The 16,206-nt window shown below is 54.9% G+C and overlaps 1 protein-coding gene across 1 annotated transcript in view; it reads left to right on the top strand.

The window, feature by feature from the left end:
• The first annotated feature begins 8,223 nt into the window (after positions 1–8,223).
• Positions 8,224–16,206, top strand: part of HS6ST2 (heparan sulfate 6-O-sulfotransferase 2) — a 287,376-nt gene continuing 279,393 nt past the window's right edge. The window contains exons 1-2 of the mRNA XM_047764577.1: positions 8,224–8,651; positions 9,506–10,024. Coding sequence (XP_047620533.1) covers positions 8,224–8,651; positions 9,506–10,024 — 947 coding nt within the window. The remainder of the gene's footprint in view (positions 8,652–9,505; positions 10,025–16,206) is intronic.

Below are 16,206 nucleotides of genomic sequence, written 5' to 3'. Positions count from 1 at the left end.
ATTTTATTTTATATTACCTCATTTTATTTCTTGCTTTTTAGAGCTGCACCTGCAACATGTGAAAGTTCCCAGGCGAGGGGTCGAATCAGAGCTGCAGCTGCCGGTCTACACCACAGCCACAGCAACGTGGGATCCAAGCCACGTCTGTGACCTACACCACAGCTCACAGCAACGCTGGATCCTTAACCCACTGAGCAAGGCCAGGGATCAAACCTGAGTCCTCATGATTACTAGTCAGGTTCATTTCTGCTGCTCCACGATGGGAACTCCAGAAAATATTTTAAAAACCACAAGTGTCAAGGAAGGGGAGAGTGACCATCTCCTGAGCACCTTACTCTGTGCCAGACCCTTTGTGAGGTGCCATGGCATTACCCAGTGTTGGCATGCGCCCTTGGGTGGGTCGAGGGACTGGTCAACAGTGGCAACTCGGTATAAGCTAGGTATCCCGGAGCAAGTTTCTTCAGCCCGCAGAGATGCCATCTCCTCATCTACAAAGTGAGGACAATACCAGCCGCCTAGCTGAGTGGCTGTGAAGGTCCAGCCAGTGTCTGTGAAAGTATTTGGTAAGCTGAGAAGTTTTAGACCAAATATGATTGTTATTGGGCGCTATGGAGAGGTTTAAAAATGCAGGAGCCAAGGTCCCAGCCTTCCAGAAGGTAATGGCTTCGGAGGGTGGACAGAGATGCTTAGGGCACTTCCAGAAAATAACAGTATCAGATACTGCGGGGCTTGTCCCAAGGCCGCATGTGGGTTGTCATCCAGTTAGCAGTATCTCCGTCTCCGGGGCCCTCCTTACTGAGATTCAGGCTCTGGGCCGCTACCCTTTATCAAGCCTTCGGGGCCTTCAGAGCGTGTGCATGGACACACGTGCAAAACACCCCCCCCACACACCCTCCCCCCCCCCCATGATCTCTCTGGGCCCAGCTTGCCTGCCCGGAATGTGGACGATCTGTCTCCTGACACTCCACCTGGGGACCGGAGGTCTCAGTCTCCAGCGCACCCCCAGACACCCTGGAGCCAGAAGAGGATCACGCTGGCACATCGGAATTCTTACAGGCTGTGGAGTTCGACAGATTTGGGTTCAAGTCCCAGCTCCACGGCTTCTGAGCTGGGCCGCTGTAATTCTGAACCCCCGTTTTACTCATCCGTGAAATAAGGACCACAGAAGTAACCGCCTCGTCGGGGTGCTGAGCCTGTTCCTCGAGAAAGGGCAGGTAACGCCTTCAGCGAAATGCTTGACGGCTGTGGAGTCTGGGAGCTGCTGCCGGGCATGGTTTGCTGAGCGTTCCGGAGCCAGCCTACAGGGGGCGTCACCACGGCTGGCCCTCCCGGACCGCTGAGCAGAGCACTGGAGCTGCCATCCTTGGCAAGAGGGGGCCCTCACCCTTCCTTCCGTCCTACCAACTTCATTTTCTCTCTTCTCATTAAGGACTTGAATATTGGCTTCTGCTTCAGCTAAATCTTTCACAAGATTGTACCAAGGCAACTTTCTTCAGTGGAGACGAATGGTCGGTGTGTCTTTTACCAAGTTCACGGGATTCTGCTGCTCCAACATTGCCGCTTTCTTTCTTTTTTTCCCCATTTTCGGCCACCCTGCAGCAGATGGAGCTCCCAGGCTGGGGATCAGATCTAAGCTGCAGTTGTAACCGACGCTGCAGCTGCGGCGATGCTGGATTCTTCACCCACTGGGCCGGGCTGTGGGTCGAACCCTTGTCCCAGCACTCCCAAGACACCACTGATCCTGTTGTGCCACAGCGGGAACTCCCGCTGCAGCTTTCTTTGTCCTCAAGCAGTTTGGTGAAATGCAGGTTTTGCAAATAAAAAAAGTAAGCACATAAGACAAATAAGTCCTTTTCCAGGTTTTGCTCTCAAGCCCAGTTAAGTCTAGTCTGGCTCTCCCTTATTAAAAATTAATTTTCATTTAGTCTGCGACATGTATGAGTTCTCTAAAACTAATTTTCTCTTTTCCTGGGCTGTTCTTATAAAACATTCTCCTTCAAGCCCATTTGAGTGACAAAGAAATCCCTTTCCTGGGAGCAACTTCGGCCTCCAGGCCAGCTGCCTCCAAATCCTTCACGTTGCTCTGAGATATAATTTTCAGCTTTTGCATTTTATTATTCAGAACCAGAACTCCCACGGCGACCAGTCAGGAGATCAGCAATGGGCGTGCTCCTCTCTCGCAAAGATCCCAGAGTAAGGAAGACAAGTGGGAGGCTGCGGGCCCGGCAAGACCATTCTTGTTTGGGTTATTATCATTATTAAGATGTACCCAGGGCTTCTGCGTCAGCTGGAGGTCAGTTCTCAACACTTTTCCACAGTCCTTCAGTTTTGACTTTACCTTCCAAGTCAGTAGAAGCCCGGAAGGCTCATTTTCCAGTTTCTCTCTTATTTATTTATCTGTCTTTTTAGGGTGGCACCTGTGGCATACAGAGCTTCCCAGGCTAGGGGTCCAATCGGAGCTGGAGCCGCTGCACAGCAATGCCGGATCCAAAGCCGCGTCTGCAACCGACACCACAGCTCACGGCAACGCCGGATCCTTAACCCACGGAGCGAGGCCAGGGATCGAACCTGCGTCCTCATGGATGCTCGTCGGGCTCATTAATCGCTGAGCTACGACAGGAACTCCCAGTTTCTCTCTTATTTAAGCCCTTCTTTTGCTTTTCTGACCTAGCTCCTAGCTGGATGGTCATCTTTGGCAATGCATGTTCGCCCACACAAAGGCTAGAGAAAGTGGGGTCTCTCCCCAGCTCTTCCTGGGAGCTGGCATAGCTCAGAGCACAGGAAACTCCTGCTGGGATGGGCCTACGGGGTCATGTAACGCAACCCATCAGCTTAGCAGGGTCAGCAGCTAGATCCCAGAGACGTCAGGAGACCAGCCCAGGGTCACATAGTGAGCTGGAGGCAGAGCTGAGACTCAAACCTTGTTTTCTTGGCATCCAACCTGGTGCTCTTTCTTCTCGGCCACAGTGAACAGGCGTCGCTGGCCCAGCTCTGGCTCTTACAGGGCAAACACAAAACTGTTTTTGTTCGTTTGTTTGTTTGTTTTCAATCTGCCTGCAGTGGTTGGCCCAGCCGAGCAAGTTAACACTGCTCTGGCGGAGTTCCTGTCATGGCTCAGTGGTTAACAAACCCGACTAGCATCCATGAAGATTCAGGTTCGATCCCTGGCCTCACTCGGCGGGTTAAGGATCTGGCGTTGCCGTGAGCTGTGGTGGAGGTTGCAGACGTGGCTTTGATACCGGGTTGCTGTGGCTGTGGCAACAGCCAATTGGACCCCTAGCCTGGGAACCGCCAAATGCCATGGGTGCGGCCCTAAAAAGACAAAGAAAAAAAAAGAAACTGCTCTGGCCAGAACAACCATTAACTATGGAAGTGAGTGGGGTTGGGACTTAGTGGCAATAGTTTAGAGGGGTCCTGGAAGTTCTCCACATCCTTATAACTCTCGAGTCTGCTCCATCCAGCTCCCCAAGCACTTTTCCCATTTGGTGTGTTTCCTGGAGCTTCCACCAGAGGTAAAGCACTGACCTTGTCTTCCTTTTCTGTAGGTGTCTCCTGCCCCGGGTCCCGTGTACATGTCCCACTCCCGAGTGTGCCTAAATGGGTCAGAGACGTCCCCTCCTGCAGGGGACCCCAGGCGGGAGCGCGCTGGAGCGGCGTGGAGGCAGCGTGAGAAAAGACAGGCAGAGAAACGGGACGGCAGCAAAGCTCTCATGAAACATGTGTATATGCAACCATTGTGGGAAATACAACAAAGAGCTCAAACCAAAGATATTCAGAGTCGAAAGGGTAGAGAAATGAACATTTACTCAAGGTCTACTTTTTCCAGGAACTAGACCGAGTGCTCCCCATAGGTTATTTTGGGTAACACATATAACAACTGGGTATTGTGGTTGGTATAGCCCCATTTCCATGGATGAGAAAACTGAGGCTCTGAGAGAGTTCAAAGAGGCAATGGGCTGTCCAAACCGGTACACTCTCATTTTTATTATTTTTTTTATTATTTATTATTTTTCATTGTTTTGGCCACACCTGCATCTTGTAGAAATTCCTGGGCCAGGGATGAAACCGAAGCCACAGCAGTAACCTGAGCCATAGCAGTGACAATGCCAGATCCTTAACCCCCTGGCTTACCGGGGAACTCCTCCTTTTTAAAAAGGACCTCGTTTTTGAGATTGACCTCCTCCTTACTGTACCCCTAAGCCAGCTTTCTGAGGCTACTTGGTTGGACTATTTTATAATGATGGAGACTGAAGCCCAAAGGGGTAGCTTGACTGTCACAGGAGCAGAGTCTGGCCTGCTGCCTGCAGTTGCCAGGCCTTGGCTCACCATGGTTTTCAAAGTCATGCCTGAACTGACTCTTCCATTTGTCAGTGAGAATTGGGGGGGGTCAGGAGTCATAGTCAGGAAAATGGTGTGCAGCTCCCATCAGGAGAGGGTGGTCATGGGTCTGCATGTTTAGAATCAACCATGAACCCCAGTCCAGGCTTACTGGCAGCACGAGTTCATTCAGTACACACCTCACCCCGGCATCACCCTCCTCTTTTAATTCCTTCAGCTCCATCTTGTCCTTCTCCTTCTTCTTCTGCAGGTGCATATGGAAGTTCCCAGGCTAGGGGGTCAAATCGGAGCTACAGCTGCCGGATCAAGCCACGTCTGCGACCTAGAGCAAAGCTCACAGCAAGGCCATATCCTCAATCCCCTGAACGAGGCCAGGGACCGAACCCGAGACCTCGTGGATCCTGTAGTTCGTTACCTCTGAGCTACAACAGGAACTAACCCCCCCCCCCCCCCACCGCCCTGTGTTCTTTTTAAAGGCTGAACAAATACAATTCAGTGCTTTGTGGGGAAAAGAGAGACAACTGTTCAGGGTGCTGTATGTAACACACCCAACCTGTTTCGAATATTAAAGCTCGAATTGCAGAGCCGTGCTTTCATTAAGCGCTGAGCTCATTCAGTTTGGAGAGACTCATAAAAACAGCAGCGAAGTGACTCAATAGTTCGATGCCTTCAATCTTTGTGACAAAAATCACCTATAATGGAGAGTATGAGTGGTTTTTTAAAAAATTAGTGACAGCTGGAGAGACAGCACAGAGGAGAACGTGGAGGGTAAGGGGAAACATATTTTCTCAGTGTTTTATGCTCTGTTTAAAGAGTGCCAGCACTTTCTTTGACATCCGGTTTTCACTGTTTCTGCTCCAATTTGAACAGGGGATCCTGCTCTTACCCCTGTCACGTAGGCTCAGAACAAGCCCAGCCGCCGATGGCCCGGTGGGCCCCCACCCTGTGAGTGTCACAGGAAGCAGGGCAGACCGGGCTGTCCCCTGCAACGAGGCGCTGAGGGATTGGCAGCACTTTGGCCCTTGAGCAACAGAGGAGAGCACGTGACGTAGAGTGTGAGGGCAGGAAGATGCCCTTTGAGTCGCAGCCTTGACTTGACCTCTGACAAATAGGGAAGCTGAGCCCAAGGGTGAGTATCTTTTGGATGAGCCCGCGGCATGTGGAAGTTCCCAGGGCCAGGGATCGAACCTGTGCCGCAGCAGCGACCTGAGCCGCTGCAGTCAGAATGCCAGATTCCCCACAGGCTGTGCCGCAAGGGAAATCCAGCGATCAAGTATCTTCCTCCTTGGCCTAGAGGGTCTTATTTGTGGCAGGCAAGACAAGAACCCAGGTCTCTGGACTCTCAGGCCAGCACTCTTTCAACCATCCCCCTCTGTCCTCCCAGCCTGCAGTGGCTGGATGCAGGTCTGGAAGTGCACTGCTCCGTCCGCAAGCCAGCCTGACCTTTACGCTCCTAGAATTGTCAACCTTTTGTGGAAACCATGGAAGGACAAGGTTCTGGAAAAATAATGAAAAGCACGGCACGCTGTGGAGACAACCAGAATCCCTCACCAGACTGCAGAGTCCTCCTCACCTTCCAAATCCTGAGTCCGGCAATCCAGGTCGCCCTAAGAAAGGACATGCAGAGCCACAGAGCTGGCAATTCAGGCAGGCAACTGCATCCTCTTTTGCCCTCCATCCCAATCGCCAAAATAGGGCTGACTTCTAGAGCAGCAGGCTCTCTGTTATTCAGTTCCTGCGAGGAACCAGTTCCAGGAGGTGGGCCCGGCCCGGGACTGCAGGAGGCCTTGGAATGACCTGCAAGGGCCAGGGATCGAACCCTTGCCATAGCAGTGACCCAAGCCGCTTTAGTGACAATACCAGATCCTTAATCTGCTGCACCACAAGCGAACTCCAAGAAGTCCCTCTTCTTAGCAGAGAGCTTCTTTGCCCCAGGATGGGTCCTCTGAGACGTGTGGGCTCCCCTGCTCCCCTTGCAAAGACAGTTTCCACTTTTAGGAAGGCTGATATGTGAAATCCACCATGAGAGATTCATTTCTTTTTCTTACAGCCTGAGAAGGGTGGAGGAAAGGCTTGTAAACGCAAATACCCTCCAGTGTGTGCCAGTCCCCGTGATCTCTCAGAGTAGAAAGATCTCTCCAGTTAGTTACCGGGGGCACGAAGGTGTAACCCACCAACCCAGAAAAAATTCCTTGGGGACCCACTGAATGTCATACGTTGGTGGGATGGCAGCAGGGGTGGTGGGGGTGGTGGAGGTGTCCTCTTAGGGCACTGTGAGGAGAGCCACCTACTGGACGGAATTAAAGAGGTTGACTGGGTGGCCCAGGAGGAGCAGGTGCGGACATCAGGCAAGCTGAACTCCTGAGCCACCCCCATGGCGGTCCACCCCCCTGGCTCACCCTCACCTGCATACCTGTCCCACAAGCCTGGGGGCATCCGGGGAGTTCTGGGGGGAGCCAGGAGGTCTATCTTGTGAGTTGCTGTATCTGGCTCCTTAGTACAGGTTCATCAGTCAGAGTGTCCCTGTGGGACACCCCCCCACACACACACACAGGTGAAATGCCTGAAATGCAGGAATCTCAAGAATCCCTAATGCCTGTAGCCAGACAAAGGGTCTCTCACTGTCCCCGGTGTGGGGGGCACAGGGAAGTCCAGCCAGGACTGGGAAAGTCTGGTGGGGGGAGGTTAGGGCAGGGGGCACAGCTGTCAAATCGCCTGAGGAGAGCCCCCCACCTTCACCAGCCTGTGACTCAGTGGACACATCTGAGCTTAGAGGAGCAGGGAAACAGAGCCCAAAGGCCACCCTCGCAGTGACCCCCGTTGGTTAAAGAGGAGGAATGAGTCCTATTTTACTGAAGAAGAAACTGAGGCTCAGGAGAGTCAAGTCATTTGTCCCAGGGCTGCCCAGCAAGGAAATGATAGCATCTCAGGATTCTCAGACCAGTGCTGGCCCTTCACTGCACAGAGCAACTAGAAGAGGGATGAGCAGAGCTCAGCAAGGCACCGAATGTTCTGAGAGAAATACTCGGAGAGCCTGTCTCTGGAGGGACTTGCCCCCCACCAGCCCCCCACCAGCTCCGAAACGCTGCTGCCACCACCGTGCGTGCCTTCTGCAGGGGCAGGACTGGACAGAGATGGGAATTCTGGTTCCCAATACGAAGCAAGCTCCATCTGATCAATCGGATGGGAGCGGTCTGAGTCCTGGGGACCTTGTCTTAGAGGCATATTCTTTCTTTCCTTGCTAATCCTACATGGCTGGTCCTGCAGCCAAAGAAAAGAGCCTTTTAGGATGGTCTGCACCTATTTATTAGAAGAGGTGGTGTTAGAAATGGATGGCTTCCTGGGTTCAAACCCTGGGGCTCTGCTGTGTGACCTTGGGCACGTCCCTTTCCCTCTCTGGGCCTCACTTTCCTCATCGGTCACATCACCTCGGATTAGATGTAGTCCTTAGTCCTGTGCCTTTCCTTTAATCAACGTTACGAGTGAAACCCTCTTGTGATGCTGAGGATTGAGCAAGAAGACGGGAAAAGGGGCCGGTCTCTGCTCTTAAAAAGCTCAAATTCCCATTCTGTAACGTTTCCTGGTCATGCTTTTCCTTCATGCTGACTTACCTTTTCAGAAAATGCCCCCGCTTCCGTTGGAGAATGGAAATTGGCAAGGAGAGAGGGAAAGGTCCAATTTGCGCCTTTGCTATTTTAGGGTTGGTTGAAATTACGAGCTCAAGTGTGGTGATGCGCTCACTGGAGTGACCTCCGTTCCCCAAGACAGGAAGAAAACCCAGGTCCTCTGCCTGCGAAGTGGTTCGAGCGCTTAGGCGTGAGGCATTATTACATAAATTCAGGCTCGCTCCTGATCCTTAGTACCCTGAGTTGCCTGAAGGGGGGAATGGCACTGCCTGTGTGTGCAGCCCGGGCGCTCGGGCCGCCGTTGCAACCGGAGCGAGGAGCGCCCGCCCGCACCACCTGTCCCCGCCGGCATTCCAGAGTAGAGGCCGAATTGGCAGCAAGCCGGCCCGGATCAGCCGCCGCCTCAGTCCGCGCGGGCCCTCCTAGGGGTGTGTCTCGCGGATTCAACTCCCAGGCGCTCCTGGACGAGCCCCCAAAGGCATCTTCCTCGCTGGCGGGAGCCGCGCGCGCCCCTCTCTTCGCGCTGCTGCCCCGAGGCCGCCGCAGGCGGATGCACGACCTCAGGAGACGCTGGGACCTGGGCTCCCTCTGCCGGGCCCTGCTCACCCGGGGCCTGGCCGCCCTGGGCCACTCGCTGAAGCACGTGCTCGGCGCAATCTTCTCCAAGATTTTCGGCCCCCTAGCCAGGTACGTTTTAGGCGAAAGCGGGACTCGCGCTCCCGGGCCGGGACGCGCGGGAGCCATGCGGGGAGGGAAGGCAGCCGCGAGGGGAGGGAAGGGCGCAAAGTTCCAGCTGGCCCGTGGCGGCCAGGCTCGGGGGCTCCGGCGGGGCGCGGCGCGCCTTTGGCCACGCTGCGGCTCCCTCCCCGCGGTTCCGCGGACACCCGTAGCGCAACGTCTCCGCTAGCAAGCCGGGCTGCCTGAGGACCCCTTCCCTCAGGGGAACTCCGAACGCTCGGCTCCGAGCTCCCTCGAGGCGGCCCCCAAGGTGGGCTACGCGGGGCGGGCGAGAACTGGGCTTCGGCGCGCACGGGGGAAGGAGCCCGAGAGTCGGGCAGGCGAGGCGGCGGCGGCGTGCGCGCCAAGGGGACTAGGGGCAGAAGCGCCGGGGAGAGTCCGGTGGGCGAAGCAGGATGGGGATGGGAGCCACGGAGCCACCGGGAGTGGAACGAGGCGCGCGGGGGCTCGGGCCCGGGTGTGAGTTGGGGAGTGGGGCAACCGGGGCCAGGCGGGGTCCCATGGGCACGAATCCCCGCGAAGCGGCTCGAGAGAGCTCCGGCGCGGGGAGAGGGCAGGCAGCCAGCGGGAAGGAGTCGGGGGGAGGAGGGGGGTGTGCGGCAGAAGCCACAGCGCTGAGCCTGCCGGGAAGGAAGGAAGCGGGGAAGGGCGCCGCCGCGGCCGCTGCCGCGGTGGAGTACTCGGTGCCGAGGGGAGGGGGAAAGGGGCGCAAAGGCGGTGCCAGAGGGAGGGGGGCGGTACGGGCGCACGGCGAGCGCGGGCCGAGCTGCAGGATTGAGGTAAGGAGCTTGGGTTTCCCCCAGCATCCAGAACATGGATAAGAAATCCAACAAGCTGCTGCTGGCTTTGGTGATGCTCTTCCTCTTTGCGGTGATCCTCCTCCAAAACGTGTGCCCCGGCACAGAATGCCAGCTCCTCCGCCTGCAGGCGTTCAGCTCCCCGATGCCGGACCCGTACCGCTCGGAGGATGAGAGCTCCGCCAGGTTCGTGCCCCGTTACAATTTCAGCCGCGGCGACCTCCTGCGCAAGGTAGACTTCGACATCAAGGGCGATGACCTGATCGTGTTCCTGCACATCCAGAAGACCGGAGGCACCACTTTCGGCCGCCACCTGGTGCGCAACATCCAGCTGGAGCAGCCGTGCGAATGCCGCGTGGGTCAGAAGAAATGCACTTGCCACCGGCCGGGTAAGCGGGAGACCTGGCTCTTCTCCAGGTTCTCCACAGGCTGGAGCTGTGGACTGCATGCCAACTGGACCAAGCTCACCAGCTGCGTGCCGGCCGTAGTGGACGGCAAGCGCGACGCCCGGCTGAGACCATCCAGGTGAGTGCGCGCCCGAGGCGGAGCGGGGCCCAGGAGCGCGGGAGCAGACCCGGCCGGGGCGGGCGGAGGGCGGGGAGGCCGAGCCGGCTGCTGCCGGCGACCCAGGGAGCACCTCGGCGACCCAGGGAGCACCTCGGCGCCCCTGCGGTTGCGCCCTGGCTGGGCGGGCGCCGGGCGCCCTGGAGCGCGCGCTCGTGGCGCTGTGGCGGCCGCAGGAAGCTTGTCCCTTCCGACCCGGGCCGGCTCGTCTGTCTACCTGCGGGTTGGCCTGCTTGGCGGCTGGGAGTGCGCGCAGGGGAAGCGGCCGGGAGGCCCGGAACGAGCGCCCCCGGGCCGCCGCCGCCGGGACAGGGTACCGCGCGCAGACTCGGCACTGGAGCGCCGGGAAGAAAGAGCCGCGCTCTGCGTGTAGCGTCCCTGACCCCCTCCAGCCCTCTCTCTTCTTTCCTCCTCACCCAGGTCCCCAAGCCCCCTCTCGCTCTCTTCTTTCCGGCTCCCGCATCCCCCCCGCCCCCGCCCCGCGCCTTTCCCCTTGCTTCCTCTATTTGCCTTTCTCTCCTTCTTGTGTTCGAGATCTTGTCAGCTCCTGGCCTCTCCCTCTCTCCTTCTCCCTCCGTTTACTTCTCTCACTTCGCTTCTCGTTCTTTCTTCAACCTTTCTGGTTTTTTTTTTTTTTTTCTCTTCCTTCCTGACTTTGGTCGCCTCCCTCCTCCTTTGCGCTGGCTCTCTCTCCCTGGGCGAACGCGTGTCCCTCCGCGGCTGTTTGGGGACACCCAGAGGGGATCCGGGTGGACACCCGGAGGGAGCCAGTGGTATCCGGCTTGCGCCTCACACTGCTGGCTGCACGCCGGGCATCCTCCGCGCTTTGTCAGTGCCCAGGGGGGCACCCCGCGGGCCACAGCGCAGGTTGGGACGCTGCCCCGGATCCCGCGCAGGGTTCAGTCTTGAGAAACCTCTCCTGATTTACGAACTCTGAATTTTCTGAGGGGGTGCCGCCAGGCCACTTGCTGGGAACCCAGGGCTGATGCAGAAAGGAAAGTGCTGTTTTGTGAAGAGCGCATAGGCAGTTGCTTTTGAAGCTGGGGCATTTCCCCCATCCGCCGCAATGCCGGCTTGCCGGGGCTCATGGAGCCCCGTCCACGAAGGAGGAAGGAAGGACTTTTGGGGATGCAGTGGCTCCATTCAGCCCCCCCGCCACCCCCGCTTCTGCCGCTCACCCTGAAAAAGATCTGGGCTGCGGCATGGAGCCCAGGGAATGGTTAGGATAAGTCTAGTTGACTTGGCCTTGCTCTCGGCCTCCCCATCTAGGTGGCCTTAGGGATTCTCGAGGCTGCTGCTGTTACAGAGGCTGCCTACCTAGACGGGCTCCCTGCTCCCTCCTCTGCCTCCCCAACCTCCCAGAGTGAGGGGGGCTCTGTGTCCTGGACATGGCCACGTTTTGTTGATGCCTCTGCCAATGCCAGGGCCAGTGCCGTTTCTTCTGCCTGTCTGTCCGGCTCCAAGCGAATGCAGCCCCCTGATTTTCTGGTCACCACTGAGATTTAGAGGAAACCTCACCCCTTCCTTGCTTCCCCTTCCCGCAGTGTCCTTTGGGAAAGCTGGCATTCTGGGAGCTGTCATTTCCCTTCCAGCACTGACCAGGTTGCTTTCCCCCATCCTGAGAGGACCTTGGCCCTAGCAGGAGTGCCCCCTCAATGCATGGTAAGAACCGTGCCAGTCCTTGTCACCACGAGATTTTGGTGTTTAAGAAGTTCCCAGACAATTTGGCAATATTAAAAAAATCCCTCTTGCTGAGGGAGCCGGTAGGTGTAGTGAGAGGTTTATAAAAAGCCCTTGAGGGCAGAAATAGAATGCCACAGCCAGGGCTGTGGCAAAGGAATAAAAATGAGATCTTGGCTACCGAGGCCTCCCCGGCCTGTCTGGAGTCCCCCAGGGCGCGCGTGCCTTTTAAAAACCTTTTGACCATGTAGGTCAGCGTGTGACATGGTCTGTAGACACGCATTATTATCGTGGTCTTGCTTATGTCTTTGGGGGCCACTGTCCTCTGGCAGATTCCTTCAGGAATCTTCCACAGGCACGTTTCCATAGGAAACCAGGACCCCTCCAGGGGAGGGTTCGGCCTCTCGGACTGCCCCCAATGGAAGCAGAATTATTTGGGATAAGATATTCTTGGTCATCGAACCACTTTTTAAAGCGTCAGAGTTCCCGGCTCTTCCATTATTCGCCAGCATGACGGAAAATGCGTTAGAGAGGCCCAGGGCTCTCCCGAGGGGACCCTTTTTATTTCACTCATCCCTACCCACCTCCAGAAATCTTCATCTTGCAGCGTGGTGGCTGCCTGAGGGTTCCAGAGCGTCCCAGAATGCTGACAGATCCCTGCTGACAGGACCAGCTCTGCGAGTTCTGAGCGTCTGTGCAAGAGGAGCCATGCACAAGTGTGTGACAGTGGGAGAGAGGGGGTGTGAGTGTGTGGACAATTTAGAGACAGAGGCAGCTGTGCTGGCAGTGATGCGTGAGGGCAAGGAGCAGATCCCCGAGGTGAGAAAGTCAGCCATGGGGAGCGCCTGTGGGGAGCAGCCTTCCGTACCAGCTGCTGGTGGTCTCTGTGCTCTGTCCATCAGGCCTGGGCCTTGGTTCCAGGCCGGCCGTGAACCAGCTGTGGTGACCTTGGACCAGAGCCTCCCGTTCAAGCCTTGTGTGAGTGGAGAGTTCGTCCCAGTTTCGGCCGAGCTTTGGTATCCGTCTGGTGTGTTTCTGGAAACTTGTGCTGTCTGTAGGGAGAGGGCAGGGTGGGCACAAGTCTCCCCACTGATCAGATGAGAGGGAAGCCCAAAAGGGTTGAAGGACTTTCTCAAGGTCATTGAGCTCCTTAGTGGCACGGCAGGGATCTTGCACTAGTTCTGGCTGATTCCATCGCCCTTGCTCTGTTGACTGAGACGTAGTGAACAGAGTTGTGGGCTTTTTTTTTTTTTTTTTTTTGGTGAAAACACAGGTATTTCATGTGAGTCATCAGCACAAAGTGAACACTCAGAGAGTGTTGACTGATACAGTCTGTCACCCGCATCGTCGCCATTTCCAATAATTTTACACACGTGAGTTTGAATAAGTGACTGGACCAGAGTTGCCGCCCCCATTGGGAACAAAGCAGATTCCTAGCTCCCCCAGGCTTTCTGCTCACGAGGAGAAGGCCTCATGATTGGGTTGCAGAGGGGGCCCTCACTGCCTCTTCAGAAATCACTGCAAAGCTGAGCAGGATGGGGGGATGCTGGGGGCCTGGTGAATAAGCATCAGTAGGAGCCCTCAGCAGTGACAAGGGCCACCTCTGACTCACAGCCTTTTATCCACATTGGCGGGGGTGGGGGGGGGGCATGAGAGGCCATCGTGGCTGCAAGCCAAGACCTGAATCCTGCTCCCAGGGCTACATTCAAGATGCTTCCCTGCCTCAGCGGATGCTGAAGTGCTTGGGTGATATATAACTGCTGAGTGGAAACGGCTGCCGTCACGTTGCCTGGAGAGGACAAAGAGCGAGAGTGCTTGGCTGGCAAGAGGCACAGGTTGTTTATTAGGAGTACTATTTCTTTTCAAAAAAAAAAAAACCACCTAGAAATTGCCTTTCGTACATCTGTGTGCCAATATGTTGTTGGGGGTCAGAGAAAGGTCTGGCTCATTCTAGAATTTCCAAGACCATTTTTGAAAATGGATCAAAACATGGTTGCTGACCAGCTCTTCAAACTCCCGAATTCCGCAGGCTTTTCTCAGGCCAAATTCCCTCTGTTTGTAGCCAGCTCTGTGGGAGGAATTCAGAATTGGGTGCCAGGAAACGGAGCCAGTCTGCTTCCTCTTCCCCAGGTATGGTGCTGCTGGCACACACCGGTGTGGCTGGGGTCGGGGGAAGGTCAGGTTCTAAGGGAACCAAGTCAAAGTATCTGATGGTTATATTCACGCTGCATCCTAGACTTTTAGCATCTCTACGTGTCGCAGCAGAATCATGTGGAAGAGTAATTAATTGTCATTTAAAATCCACTAGGTTATCACCGACGGGAAAGGACTAAAAGGCATTTATGTGGAGAATAGAGCTTGCTGGCTTTTTTCTTCTTTTTGGTCATTCCTTTTCGATATTGTGGTGGAGGCTTCCTTTTCTCTCCCTTTCTTTTCTAAAGGTGGCTCTACTTGGAAAGAGCCGTGTCTTAGGAAGAACCTCACGGTGCCTGCACCTGCTTATGCCTCACGTGTCCACGCTCCCACTCCTTCCCTCTTGCAGCGAAGCTGGAGGATGCGACAGGCTTGTGGTACAGGGCGAGGCAGCCAGTGAATGGACTTGACACAGACAGCAATGCCATCCTTCTGGTCCTTCAGGCTGTAGGCCACTGGGTTCTCACAGGGGTAGCTTCACTTAGCTGAGGATGTTAAGAGGATGCTAAGAGCTGTTTAACCCGAGCACATATTTCATAGGAGAGGGGGCGCATTTCTTCACGATCACATCCGTAGGTGTTAGCGTCTTTGCGTGGATGGCAGACTTTGCCAACAAAGCTCGAAGTTCTCCAGGTAGTCTAAAAAGCAATTCAGACTTAGATTTTCTTAATAGTCATGTTATTTGATTTGATTTGATGTGTTTCTTTTGAGGGCCGCACCCGTGGCATGTGGAGGTTCCCAGGCTAGGGATCAGAGAGGAGCTACAGCTACCCGCCTACGCCACAGCCACAGCAAATACCAGATCCAAGCCGTGTCTGTGACCTACAGCACAGTTCACGGCAACGCCGGATCCTTAACCCGCTGAGCAAGGCCAGGGATCGAACCCTCAACCTCATGGTTCCTAGTCGGATTCGTTTCCACTGCGCCACGATGGGAACTCCCTTAATAGGCATTTGGGATTAGTGCTCTCCTGTGGCCGGAAGAACGTTAGAGCTTGTCTTTTGTAGATATCTGTCCTCAGCTTCATTGTGAAACGACATTAAAGAAGAGTCACCTCTTCCATCTGTCACTCGTTAAACAAAATACTGTGAAACTGCCCATTATATTCGGGGGTGGGGGAAAGGCATGTCATCTTTGTTCTCACTGAGCTTACAGTAGAACAGAATAATTTGGCATTTTTGATGTTGAATAAAGAATGTGAGTTTTGTTTGCAAATGATTTGAATATTAATATTGTCTTTATAATGGCATTCCTTTACCAGAATATATTTTAAAAATAGAGAAACGTCCCTCTGTGTATGCAACAGTTTAGGTCTAATCAGCAAACTTTGTGGAATAAGTATTATGACCTGTCCAGGGCTAGCAGTGAGGGGAGATTAGAGCCTGAACAAATTCAAAAAAGCCAAGGTTAGGTTCAGCCTCAAGGCCATTAAGATTAGATGGTAGGCGTTCCCTGGTGGCCTAGCGGTTGAGGATCCAGCATTGTTACTGCTGTGGCTCGAGTCACTGCTATGTTGCAGGTTGATCCCTGGCCCAGGAATTTCTGCATGCCGCAGGGACAGCCAAAAAAAAAAAAAAAAAGATGAGATGAAAAAGTGCAGAACTATGCGGTATAGACAGATGGGGGTGGGGAGGCCCCTGTGATTTAGGGCAAGTCCATAACATAGGAGATTTAAACAAGATGCTTTCTAAGGCCCTTTCCTTTCTAACGTAGGAGAAACAGGCCAGGAAAAGAAGAGATCTGTTTGGAAAGGCTTCTGAGAATAGGTGGGTTGTATTGAGAAGACAGAAGGCATCATGGATGGGCGTGGCATCCTTACAGGGTCCTAAGGTCAGGTCAGCTCGCCTAGCCAGGGGTGAAGAGGCCCGAGAAGTTTCCTGCTTGGGGAAGGATTGGGGAACCTTATTGTAGAGGTCCTGGCATGGCCCCTGAGGAGGTTGAACCCCAGTGAGTATGAGAAACTCTTGTGTGGCAGGCATGTTAAAAACCACAAAATTCAACGAAGCCTGGAGTCCGGGTAAAGGTACCTCCCTGATTGCCAGTCTGGAGTCTAGGTGGTACCGTTGACAAAACAGAGAGGTTGAGAAGGGGATCTGGCTGGGACTGGGAGGGTACTGAGAGCTGTGACTGCGCTAAGTTTGCCTGGGCTTCTAGTGGCTAAGGCTTGTGAGGAAGTGAGAAGAGGGGCTCTGGGCAGCTTAGGGCTTAGTTGTATATGTAGGAGTCCGTGAAGCCAGTTAATGTGAATTTACAGTTGGCGTTGTTATTAT

This window comes from Phacochoerus africanus, chromosome X (assembly GCF_016906955.1).
Source record: "Phacochoerus africanus isolate WHEZ1 chromosome X, ROS_Pafr_v1, whole genome shotgun sequence".
Taxonomy (NCBI): Eukaryota; Metazoa; Chordata; class Mammalia; order Artiodactyla; family Suidae; genus Phacochoerus; species Phacochoerus africanus.
The sequence above is the reverse complement of the archived record's forward strand: the minus strand, read 5'-3'. Positions and strand labels throughout refer to the sequence as shown.